Source organism: Tricharina praecox (assembly GCF_024521635.1).
Source record: "Tricharina praecox strain CBS 144465 chromosome Unknown BZA05scaffold_16, whole genome shotgun sequence".
In the NCBI taxonomy this organism is placed as follows: domain Eukaryota; kingdom Fungi; phylum Ascomycota; class Pezizomycetes; order Pezizales; family Pyronemataceae; genus Tricharina; species Tricharina praecox.
The window spans coordinates 803,733-815,565 of record NW_026250418.1 but is presented as its reverse complement, the minus strand read 5'-3'; the positions used below and the strand labels follow the sequence as shown (position 1 = coordinate 815,565).

The window sequence follows — 11,833 nt, the reverse complement described above, 5'->3', positions numbered from 1 at the left end:
TCCAGTCCAGTCCGTCCGGAGGTGTCTATCGGACGGACGGGACGGACTGCAAAGACTGGTACAAGGCGACAGAAATCACGAACGAAAGCCCGCGGCTTAGGTATTATCGGTGGTTGTAGTTAGTGGCTGAGGGAAGTACTGCTGTATATATGCGCTTGGGCTGGAGTAAAGACGACGCCTCGGCGGTGATGGTACTATGTAGGAACGTAACCAAATATTGTGGCGCAGCTTGTGGCGTAGGTTATTGTTGCTGGAGGCTGGACGAAGATTGTGGCGCAGCATTGCTGGTATGTAGAGCACTGGACGTACCTAGATGTTGTCGCCACTCACGGTGTTGCTACTGTTGCAAAATAGCACTGGATGGAATTCAACACACGATAGGCACGAGTAGTGGGAAATGCTATCACGCTATCATATTTGGTGGGGCAAGTGCTGAAAATTCAAAAGAGTGGCACTTTTTTTTCACTACCGGACTGCAGTCGAGTGCAGTCCAACCCCGTCCAGCAAATTGTCGGACGGGAGGGAGTCGAGGGACTACTTTTAAGTTTTATCCCGTCCTCCAAAAGGCACGGACGCCGGACGGGACTGGATCTTGGATGTTGGAACTCCGTCCCGTCCCGTCCGGTCTGTAGTCCGGACCGGAGTATGGATAATGGAGAACACTATTCGAACTTCGACGGACTGTCGGAACTTGGAAGGAGGAGAAGAAGAAAAAGAAAAAGAGGTTTGGCGCTAAAGTCTAAAGACAAGGTGGTGGTCCGTGATTGTGAAGCTTCAGCTCCTCGTGAGCTCTCGGGGTGAGGGGGACGTAGGTGTGGAGCATATGTGTAAAATGCATAGGATCGAGGGCGTCGGGTACGAAGTTTCTGCGGTGGGGGGTTCGACGACCGGACCGTTGAGTGCCCTGTAGGTACTATACGTAGAAGCGACGCGATTGTGACGATAGATTGACGTTCAAAAGATTGATTATTTAACCAATTGGTGTGTGTCTCGGTACAGAAACAAGAAGAAGAAGCATAAGCGAGTCTGCTCCTCGGCCTCCACTGACCGTTTCCTACCACTACCGGTATGTGTTGTCTGCCACCATGGGAGGAGGGCCGATTAGCCGGATTGAGTGGCATCAACTTTGTATCTTAGCCATCAGAGAGGAGCCATACATATCATGCCTCCTCGAAGTTGAATAGGTACAATAGAACCTCAACTTCTTCATCGTATTTCATCTTCGCCATTCTCCTTCCAGGGTTACGTTTTTATTTCAAACCTATGACCTCGATATCCGAGCTTGGCATCTATCTAGAAACTTGGAAGCACCTCTTTTTACCGCCAAACGACTCATCGGTTACCAGCGGCTTGGAATCGCCGGACGACTCAATACCGCCAGGAGACTCGTTACCGCCGAGCGATTCGTTTGTGTTCCTGGTCGAAGACCTCACGCCAGAGCTAATAAGTTTTCTTGGAAGCTACCTTTCTATTCCTATCCAAGTCTTCATACAGCATGGTTCCGGAGGAGAAGCGGGTAACCATCTTTGTGGTGGGACATCATGGAAGGATAACCAGAAGTGCCCGGCCTGCAAGTTCCGTGCTCAGCACAGTCGACGGCGCCTAGAGTTGGATGCCGAAATTTCATCGATGAGCTGGTGGAGTACCGGAATTTATAGCTTGGGCATGCATGCCTCGGTGAGCTTCGTTCTGGAAAACGAAAAATATAGAATTCGAAGGGCCGCATGGGAGCGAGTCATGATTCCACCAGCTGCGGTACTGGATGGAGAGGCTCTGGTGGCAGCAACTAAGGATGGCCCCAGATTTGATTGTGGGATATTTCGAGCGTATCAGACCATCACTGGCGCCGAGAAGACTGGTGAATCTTCGGCGTATATCTGTGCTGTGGAAGAACGGGACACATTTTATATGGCTGGTCAAAATTGTGGTTCGTGCCTCCTCTTTCAGGTTTTGTGTATTCCAAATTGACATTTCGCGGTAGCAGTCTTTCTTTTTGACAAGCAGCGCACCGTCTTGAGTAAAAGAGGAGGGCGATTCCGCGGCGTCTCGGAGGATGTGGCGGAGGAGGAAGAGTCTAGGCCCCTTTTCGAGCCTTCACATATGGTTGTAGGAGAATCACCCCCGGCGACGGCACCAAAGGCCGGTACTCGGGATATCTTCCAATCCTTACTACACGACATGACAGAGGCCAACAATGACTCAAATATCGCGCTGTCAGGACTCCTTACTCGTGCCAGAATCCGTCTACTAGCGCTAACGCTGGAGTGGTGGGACTGTATTCTGTGGAATATCAGCCGCACTCTGGATGGAATTGATGCAACAATGTCCAACGACATTGTGGTCTCTAGTAGATTACCAGAGTGGCGACGATTATGGTGCAACTGGCGTGGACTCCTCACCGAATGCGAAACATCCCTCCTACAGTCGATGTCGTGGATCTCCAACCAGGAGAAAAGGGCACCGGACTTCAGCTCTGATAGGTTGCCGCAGCTCAAGGACCGACTTCTAGCACTTGAAGCCGACCGCAAGCGGCTGGCGCAACGAATTGTGGCGAGCTTCGAAGCATTAATGTCGACGATGTCGATCATCGAAAGTCGCAATGCGGTATCCCAAGGAGAGTCGATTAGCAAGCTCACGGAACTTGCATTCATTTTTATCCCTTTATCTTTCGCGACGTCATTCTTTGGGATGGAAATCAAAGTAAGTCGTCAAAATCAAAACCCGTATCCGGCAACATTCTCTGATTTCCATAGGAATGGGAGGTGAATAAGCCACGTATAGGACATTTCTGGGGCTTCGCATCCGGTCTTTTGCTAGGCGCATACTTCATCCGCCTTGCTATACGCTCCACGTTCATCCAAGGGGGTCTTAAGAAGTTCAAACGTAGAGTTGCGATAGAATCAGGAGTTCGCGAGGGCAGCAACATCCCCACACGGGTGTGGTTCAAATCAGCTCGGGACCATCCAATTCTCAGACACGTGCTAGCTTTAGGGCTGATGGCTTTTCCCCAGGCGCTCATATGGAAACTTGGATGGCACAATCGAAACTGGAAGCTGTGGCACCGGCTTCTAGTTAGCAACATTGCCGTGGCAGTGGTCTGTGCATTCCTTCAGACGTTTCGAAATCCGAGAGATTTGAACGGAATCAGAAAACCATTTCGCATCTTGCTACTATTCAGTGTCATTGTTGGGATACCCGCATCGCTATTGTGGACGTACAACCCGGCCTGGCCGCACTATATCCCGCTTTCCGGAATGAATGCCTGTATGTTCCTGTTTATCACTATTTTATGGGGGTTGGGATACGTCGTATCTAATACAGGAATAATTGTAACCCTGCTACTTACCTTGTATCTGATGGCCACCCCAGCTCTTCTTATCTGGTATGGCGACATTCCCGCGGTTGGGACATGGACAAGAACATTGAAGATTGGAGTCACATGTGGCAGTCTTGCTGGGATGATTACGCTGATGTTGATGCATTTATTTTTGATTATTGTTTACTGGAATGTTAGTAGCATTGAGATCGTCGGCAAACTGATAGCCAATTGGCAAACACCTATTCCTTGTTCACGAGAGTACAGATGAGGCTGAATAGGGTCCTGGGGAATTAGGCGGAATATATTTTATCGTTGCCGTAGCCGTTGGAGCTGTTGGGTGTTTGCAAATTGCACTGTGTATCGGAGGGTTTTCTCATCAGTTAGTTTATGTTTGCTTCATAATGTATAATGCGGGAGTTGAGGCTTGGAAAGATGGGCCCTTTGTTGGTATCTTGCGGCTCACTGCGTTCACAAAGTGTCGCCTACTTTACAGGCCTACTAGCTACGCGTAACTTGTAAACCACCGGCGCTTTCGGCCAACCTATTGATCCACAAAATCCGACGAGTTCAACTCGAGAGTTCGTCAGCACCGTGGAGCTCACCGCATTACCTATCCCACCTTGCCTGCAGCTGTCGTGCAGAAAAAGCACGTGATCGCATCACGAAAGCGCACGTTAATCCACCATGCCTATAGGTAGTAGGTACACTCCCGCCGAGTGAGTCGCGAGTCGCGATGCGGAATGCGGAATTCCGCGGGCAGGTTCGATGTATTGTACAGCGGCTGAATATGCGAACGATTAAACAGTAAATACTAATACCATTATCATACCAATATCAATACCAAAATACAGAGTGGTGTGGACTACCGGAGCAAGGACTAGCAACACGACAGGAAGCCGCACAACCCTTTTTATATTTTGTTTTTTGGTTAATCAACGATTGCATACAACCTGTCTATGTACTCTAGATCACGGCAACATCCACTCAGCCCTCCCGCCGTTTCCCACCACTGTCCAAAACCCGACTGTCATCGAGAGGCCAGATGCGGCTTCCCCTGCCCTCCACCCCGCCATAGGTAGGCTGTCCCAGCGATGCAAGTATGTAGAGCGCACCAAGGAAATAACACTAGGAAAAACAAAAATAGCTGACGCTCCCTACTCCGCCTCGCTTCCTGCCTCCCCATCGGGAGAAGCTATGAAAGCGGGTGCTAGGAGTGACCCCGCCTCCTCAGCCGCAGCCTCAGCCGCAGCACCCTCCTCTCGCCTCCTCTCTTCCCGCTCTCCGAGCTCCCACTCGAACACCTCGCTGACTGCATCTTCGCCAGCGACCTCTGGGATTCGTCTGCCCACATCAGTGGAGGTGGAAGCCGCAGAACCCATCCCTCCTGCGTGCGATCACGTGTAGATCACGTGCTAGCACGAGTGATGCAAGATGGACCGGCTTGCCGACACGAGTGATGTCGTATGGACGGACGTGCAGTGGAGGTTTTCGGCGGCGGGTAGTTCCGCTACCCTACCATGACGGTTGTCGCGAGGAGCGATTCGAGCTGCCGGGTGTGTAATCTCTTTCCGCATTAATCCCCCGCCAGGCGAAGAGGCAGGAGACGAGGCGGAGGGCCGCGGAAGCCACGTCAGACCGCCTGTCGCGGGACTGTGGTAATTAGTGCACATCAGACTGCAGTCGACTGCAGTCCACGAGATTAGTGGAATGGGCGGACTAGGTTTACGCAATTTTTCCGGGTGGCCGGACGGGACCAGAGCTTGGCAATCGGAGACTGCAATATTCCACCATGCCGATCGTGAGTGCGTCCCACTGTTGTAATATGTGTCTATATTAGTCATGGTAGAAGGCACGGACCTTTACCCCTATTCCATATATCTTCTGTTCTCACGAGGCTACAGCCTTACACTTTAATACTACACTGTTCACTATCACATCTTACCATATCTTACTCTGTTATTCCAACATGCCTTCCACGTGCTATTTCGAGTGATGTCGTATGGACAAGCAAGTCGTCGCGAGTGATGCCGAATGAACAGACTTGTCATGAAGGTTTTCGGCGCCGGGCTACCATGACTGTTGGAGCGAGCGACGATTCGGGCTGCCGGGTGAATGCCATCTCTTATGGCATGTATCTCCCAACAAAGTCGCGGGAGGCGAGGCAGAGGGTAGGGGAAGCCACGTCGACGGGATTCGCTGCATTTACTGCACCACATTCCGGGAATACCGTTACTCGAGTCTGAGTTCGCGCTTCACTTAGAATTGAGCTCCGAGAGCCCACCTAGCCGGCTGATTCATATCACGATCGCAATTCCCAATACCGTAATCCACAACAAAATTCCAGTTTTTGATTGATCCGGATCCTACCCAAAATTCCCCCCCAAATCCGCGCAAAAAACCATCCCAAAAAATCAACCCGCATTATCCCTTCCATTTCCTTCGCTTTCCTTTCCCATTCCTTTCACGTTCTAGACATAAACCGTAGCCGTAACAGTCACACACGTCCCAGTCGTTGCGCTCGTCGGCGGCACAGCAGTCGTAACAGTTGCAGCAGAACCACTGTGGCGCGCAAAAAAACACCTCATTAGCCCACGTGTCCGACGAAAATATAGCAAAGACACAGAAAGCAGCTGACCGCTTACGACAATAATATTTCGGGCTGTCCGTTGGAAACAGTCACGCAAATATTTCCATTCGAGCCAGCGGTGTAAGTTGCGGTGCCAAGGGCGGAGGTAAAGACGGTGCCGGACGCGACGTTGGTGTTGAAGCAATGGGTGCCGCTGGTGCCGCTGCCGCCGTTGGTGGTCAGTACGACGAGCTTGCCGCCCGCGCGGCTGAACGCGTAGGCCGTGCTGGTGGTGTACAGGTGCGAGTGGTCGTTTGCCCCGAGGCCGCCGGCGGCCGTCTTGGCCGCCATCGCCTTCTTGATCCAGCCGTAGAGATCGCCGGTGGTGCTGTAGCCGCTGCGCCAGAGGTCCTCGCGGTTGGCGGGGTCGCTGCCGCCCGTGTAGCCCTGCTCCGTACCTCCGTACAGGATCGGGATGCCGCGGGCGAGGAGGGTGTAGGCTAGCGCGTTCTTGAGCGCGGTCCAGTCCGAGTTGACGTTTAGGAAGCGCACGACGTCGTGGTTGTCGAGGAAGGTGCCGAGGAGCTCGGGCCGGTCGAAGTTGGAGCTGACCTTGTCGTGTTGCGTCACGAGCTCTTGGAGCGAGCCCTTGCTGGCGTAGGCGGCCTGGATGGAGTAGTACATCGGGAAGTTGACCAAGCTGGTCACGTAGTCCTGGTAGGGGCCGACGTAGGCCGGGTCTCCGTTATAGACCTCGCCCATGGAGAAGACGCCGGAAGCACTCACGAAGCCTGGCCAGAAGTCCTTCTCGACGTGCTTGACGGTGTCGATGCGGAGTCCATCGAAGCTGTAGGTCGAAACTAAGTCCTTGACCCAGCTGTTGAGGGTGCTCCGGATGCTGGTGTCCTCGGTCTTGATGTCGGGGAGATCGCTGGTGATACGGCAGTCCTCAACGTTTTCCTGGTTGTTGTAGTCGCTGATGACGCAGTAACTGTGGAAGTAATCCTCGCTGTTGAAGGGCGTGAAATCGCTGTAGGCTCCGATACCCATGTGGTTCGCAACGACATCGACCATGATGTACATTCCCTTGTTGTGGGCGGCTTGCACCAGCGACTTGAGGTCGTTGGCGGAGCCATAATTGGTGTTGACATTGTAGAGGTTCTTGGCCCAATAGCCGTGATAACCGTTGGAGGTATCTGCAAAATCGTCAATACTTTTTCATTTTTTTTTCCAGGGAGAACAACCCACTTTCGACGACGGGAGTGATCCAGATAGCGTCAAAGCCCAATCCTTTGATGTAGTCGAGACGAGCCTCCATTCCGGCCCATGTTCCGCCGCAGTAGCTGCCCAGGCTAGTGCAGGCACTCGTGTCGGACGAAGTCTTTGCAAACCGATCGGTAAGGACCTAGGTATAGTTAGCATCCATCGGCGGGAGGCGCGACGAGTCGAAGGACACGAATACTCACGAAGTAGATGGAACGCGTCTTCCACGCTTCAGCATCGGCGGCGATGGCGGTCGCAGCGAAGGCTCCGAGGATGCCGCTCAGGAGAGTGATGAAGCGCATGGTGAAGATGGGAATATACGGAAAGGAAGGAATGGGTAAGGTCTTCGTAGCAAGCAAGAGACTGTTGGAATGGCTATCGATTCAATGATGGAGATGTTGCTCGACTTATATCTCGAAAGTTGCAAGCCGGACTGCCAGGATATGAGAAGACCTGCCTTCCTGCAATGAGTCCGGATACACCACTGCGCAGGCTGTCGTCCAGCACGCTGGGATGTAGCGTGTGCTGGTACTGGGTTGCGGGACACCATTGGGACCGGAGTACTGTCCGACTCCTGAGGTGCAAGATGAGGTGCGATATGAAGCAGCGCATGGTTGCGGTCCTAGAATGCCCTCCCCCTCTTCCTCCCCTCACCATGCCCCTCCCTCACCCCCCTCATCTCCCAGCTCACCCATCACGGCATATCTCTCCACCCACCGCCGGCATGCATGAAGATTCAGGAGCTCCCGACTTTGCAGCACCATGTTCTGACGAAATTAGCAGGAGCGACCGGCAGGCCATCCATCCAGTCAGGCTGTCAGCCATCCAGTCAGCCATCTGTCGGTTCGGCCACGTTTGAGGCGAAGCGACAGTCGGGTGTGTGTGAGTAGGTGGGTGGATGGAAGGATCAGGGGAAAAGGCCATGTGCCTTACGAATCTACAACCGTTTGAGTTGCGGACTCTGCGGTATGGTACTCTATACTAGTAGTCCAGTGTGGTACAGTCCGCCTATCCGCTCGGGTTATTCGCGTGGCCGCGACCGGCTAGCGTGTGTCACTGGGATGAACCCTCGCAGGGCCGCCCAATCGAGGCGCCACGATTTCCCGCGACCGCGACCGCGCTCGGCCCGACCCCAGCAGCTGGTACTGGAATTCCACGTATCGACCTATGTGCTACTGGTAACTGTCCATGTCTGCCAGGTGGTTCCACCTGCTCGTGATGCTGGGTGTTTGCGGTGACGTTATCGGTGCCTTGCATGCAATGGGTTCTTGGACCGCACGCATGGAATGTTCTGTGACACGTGTTTGTGTGTGCATTGTGCCTGCACTTTGCCTGCCCCTGTCTGTCTGTCTCCTGCGGCTGCACACGGATAGGCAGGTACGGTACACGACACAATCAACCGATAGCCGCGGAGTATTCTTTTCGCGCTAAACACTCCACACCCCGCGACCGCTCCTGCTGCTTGCATGCTTTCCCCGCCTTCCAATCTATTTTGCGGGGGTGGGGAGTAGACTGCGGGGGTGGGTTCCGTTCGGATTCTGCTCTCGAGAACTGCACTTTCTCGGTAACTAACCAGCAGATCTCGTCGTACCGACTATATATCCGCAAGTATACCGGTAGTTATCTCCCTCCTCTGATGAGTTCTGATATGTACCCACACACGTGCGTATTGTATCGCAATAACGCGCGATTCATAGTGCTCCAGGTGTCACCGGACCGGACATGGTTATAGGTATGCCTACAAAAAATGCCTGTATCTAAATACAAACAACATGCACCCTTGTCTTCAGTCGTTTTCCGGCTGGGTTGCCAGCTCGGAGACTGCTCTTCTCCGCACGCAGAAACGCCCACATAGCGAAAGCAGGCTCATCCCCAAACGCTCGATTGACTTGGTACAATGGTTATCCTACAGGTATGAGGTATGTAGGACTTACTACAAACCTACCCGTCATCATCCCACCGTATGATACCTACAACACCGTTCCGTCTCACCGTTCCGTCTCACCGTTCCGTCTCACCGTTCCATTTCACAGCCCTCGGCACCGTAATTAGGCCCGTCATGTCAGCGCATACCACATGACGATGATGATCTCTGCGTGATTTTCCGTTTTTGAGGAGCACTTTTACCGGCGTCGAGATGGGGCGGAGCGAAGCCACAGACATCGATCGTATTGCCCAAGCTTCTGTATTTGTCTCGCCATGCGCCATGCATGCGGGCCGAGAAGGACGGACATGTGAGCGCCATGTGAGCGCCATGTGAGCGGCGGCATTCAACCATATTGCAGTTGCGCTTCCTAGTTATGCATACCGACCTGGTTGCACGATAGATGCGAGCGGTGGCAGTGCGAAGTGTTCTGGAAGCGCAATCCCGCTCCGTAGATGGTGTGGGTGCATATATTGCGTAGGTATATTGCGTATATAGTATTGCGCTGTGGGTAAGCAATGGCAATATGTAGTAAGAGTTCCTGCATGTCATGCATCCAGATTCCACGTGGACCCCGCGTGGAAGATTCTTTCTGTACGCCCATCTGTATAGTAGCAGAATCCTCGCGTGGAGAATTCGTTTGTACTCCCATCTCTGTAGAAGACTCAGTAGTGGACTCCTCGCGTGGAGGAATGTTCTTCTGTACGCCCATCTCCCGAGACCTGACGAGATGCCAGGACATCTGTCCGACACAACCATCAACGTTGTAAACGTTTTATATGATCGAGCTGACGCGCATAATGCCCCTCGTGCCATCCTAGTTACTACGGTAGTAGCCCTTGATTGCACCTTCGAACCGGCCTTGTACTACCGGGGCCTCGGGCAAGGTGGTATCCATGTTCACAGCCCTTCATTATGCTCATGTTTCCATCTACACACGAGCGGCTTATGACCTCCTCCTCCTCCCGTGTGGGGGATGTGAATTGGCTGCCCCCCTCCCCTCCCCAACGCATGTCCGTCCTCGTCCCCGTAACATAACATAAAGACAATAAAACTCCAACCCGGAACTCTGCTTGCTAGCACTCCCCTCGAACCGATACCGTATCCCTCGGCGACCCAGAAAGAAAAAGAAGAAGAAGAAAAATGCATCTCCTAAAGCTCTATTCCTTTCTATTCGTCCTACTGCTGTCCTTCTCAACGGGTGCCGATGCATCCACACCCCTCGAGAAGCGCGCCACACAGGTGTCGCTGATATCCTACACGTTTAGCAACAATGTGCTCGCGGGATCCATCAAGGTCCGTCCTCGTATTCATCTGTCCCCCGTTCTCCCGTTCCTTCGTCTCGTGCTAATATACGCCGTCGAAAAGATCCAAAACATCGCCTACTCCAAAGCCGTGACGGTCGTGTACGCCGTGGGCAGCTCGTGGACCACGGCGCAGGCGTTCGCGGCGGCGTACGCCTCGGGCCCTGCCTCGGATGGCTATGAGACCTGGACGTTCTCTGGTACCGCTACCGGCGCTACACAGTTCTATATCAAATACGTCGTGAGCGGGGTTACGTGAGTACTTGCATAGATACTGCTAGAGAAGCCATGGCAATGGGCGGAGCTGACGGAGGAGCCACTGCGCTGCGATACTACAGATACTACGATCCTGGCAATAGCGTCAACTACCAGATCACCACCACCACCACCCCCGTGACGACGGCCCCGCAGTGCACCGTTACGACGACGGTTACCATCCAGAGCTAGGTAGTGTCCTTGTGGCTCAGAAAACCGGAACTTGGACACGATCGGCGTGTGTGGCGAACAGTTTGTTGTATGTAGCGGGGCGGCAGGGGACTATGGTTGAAATTTATACTCGCGCGCGAATGAATGAAGAATTATTTCACGTTTCGCGATGAAAATGTCCTATCGCTTGTCCGTGAATGATCCTCAACTTCCAAGCCCGAGTGCCGTGATGCCCTGCCCCCTTCCCTCAGCTATACAGACGTAGAGGGAGTCGACAAGAAGGACCGGGAAGGAATGAGGTCGTATGTAAGCATGAAGCGTCCTGATGACTCGACGAGATTTCTGGCTCGTGCCGATGTCGCATTGTCGTATGTTTGAAAGCTGGGGCGCAATTGGTGGGAAGCGGGCTACGGTAGAGTAGAGTGGTAGAGTAGCTTGGAGCGGGGTATACACTTTGATAATTAGGGTACTCTGCTCTAGAGTAGCATGGAATACCGCACAGCGCCTCGATTCGTTGGGTTATCGATATCGCAGGCGGGTGCTCAAGTCCTTTCCTCTCCACCTTCGCCAACAGCGACTCAGCGAGACGTCTGCCCGGCTTTCCTCTCTCTCTATCCTGGGTCTACTCCTCCATAAATCTGTACGTACCCCGCGTGAGTCGGAAGTCCTAGAAGAACTCCGTAGTTACTGGCAACTGCAAGCACGAAGGGAATGCAACGCTATATCGCCATTGGCATCAGCTTACGCTGATGTCGTCGCGCCCCGCTTCAATGCGCGTACTACATATACTCTCCGTTGACTACCATGCAAGCCATGTGTTTGTCGTCCTACACACACAAGTACGTCCTACATCCACCGTCCCGCGGCTGAAGTCGGAATCCGGGGGTGGAGTACACATTATGGAGTACATATTATGGAATACATACTATGGAGAAATTACTGGGTATAACGAGCCTACACAGGCTATATTCCGGGGTGCGTTATGCACGCAGTAGGAGGTGCCGCCTAACTAGAGTATTGGATGGATGGAT

At 53.1% G+C, this 11,833-nt stretch overlaps 3 protein-coding genes across 3 annotated transcripts; 2 read left to right on the top strand and 1 right to left on the bottom strand.

The window, feature by feature from the left end:
- Positions 1–2,322: 2,322 nt before the first annotated feature.
- BZA05DRAFT_419697 (uncharacterized protein) lies at positions 2,323–3,076 on the top strand (the record flags this gene model as incomplete). Its single annotated transcript, XM_051485605.1, has 3 exons — positions 2,323–2,700; positions 2,754–2,883; positions 3,012–3,076. 3 exons carry the CDS (start codon positions 2,323–2,325, stop codon positions 3,074–3,076), a joined length of 573 nt encoding a protein of 190 aa, XP_051338550.1.
- A 2,527-nt stretch (positions 3,077–5,603) lies between these two features.
- Positions 5,604–7,588, bottom strand: BZA05DRAFT_401887 (glycoside hydrolase superfamily). Its single transcript, XM_051484043.1, has 3 exons — positions 7,352–7,588; positions 7,134–7,290; positions 5,604–7,081 (listed from the first exon to the last, which is right to left on the bottom strand). Exons 1-3 carry the CDS (start codon positions 7,448–7,450, stop codon positions 5,958–5,960), a joined length of 1,380 nt encoding a protein of 459 aa, XP_051338549.1. The 5' UTR covers positions 7,451–7,588; the 3' UTR covers positions 5,604–5,957.
- Positions 7,589–10,017: 2,429 nt separating this feature from the next.
- On the top strand, positions 10,018–10,972 carry BZA05DRAFT_401884 (uncharacterized protein). Its single transcript, XM_051484042.1, has 3 exons — positions 10,018–10,368; positions 10,441–10,631; positions 10,715–10,972. Exons 1-3 carry the CDS (start codon positions 10,216–10,218, stop codon positions 10,821–10,823), a joined length of 453 nt encoding a protein of 150 aa, XP_051338548.1. The 5' UTR covers positions 10,018–10,215; the 3' UTR covers positions 10,824–10,972.
- Positions 10,973–11,833: the final 861 nt, after the last annotated feature.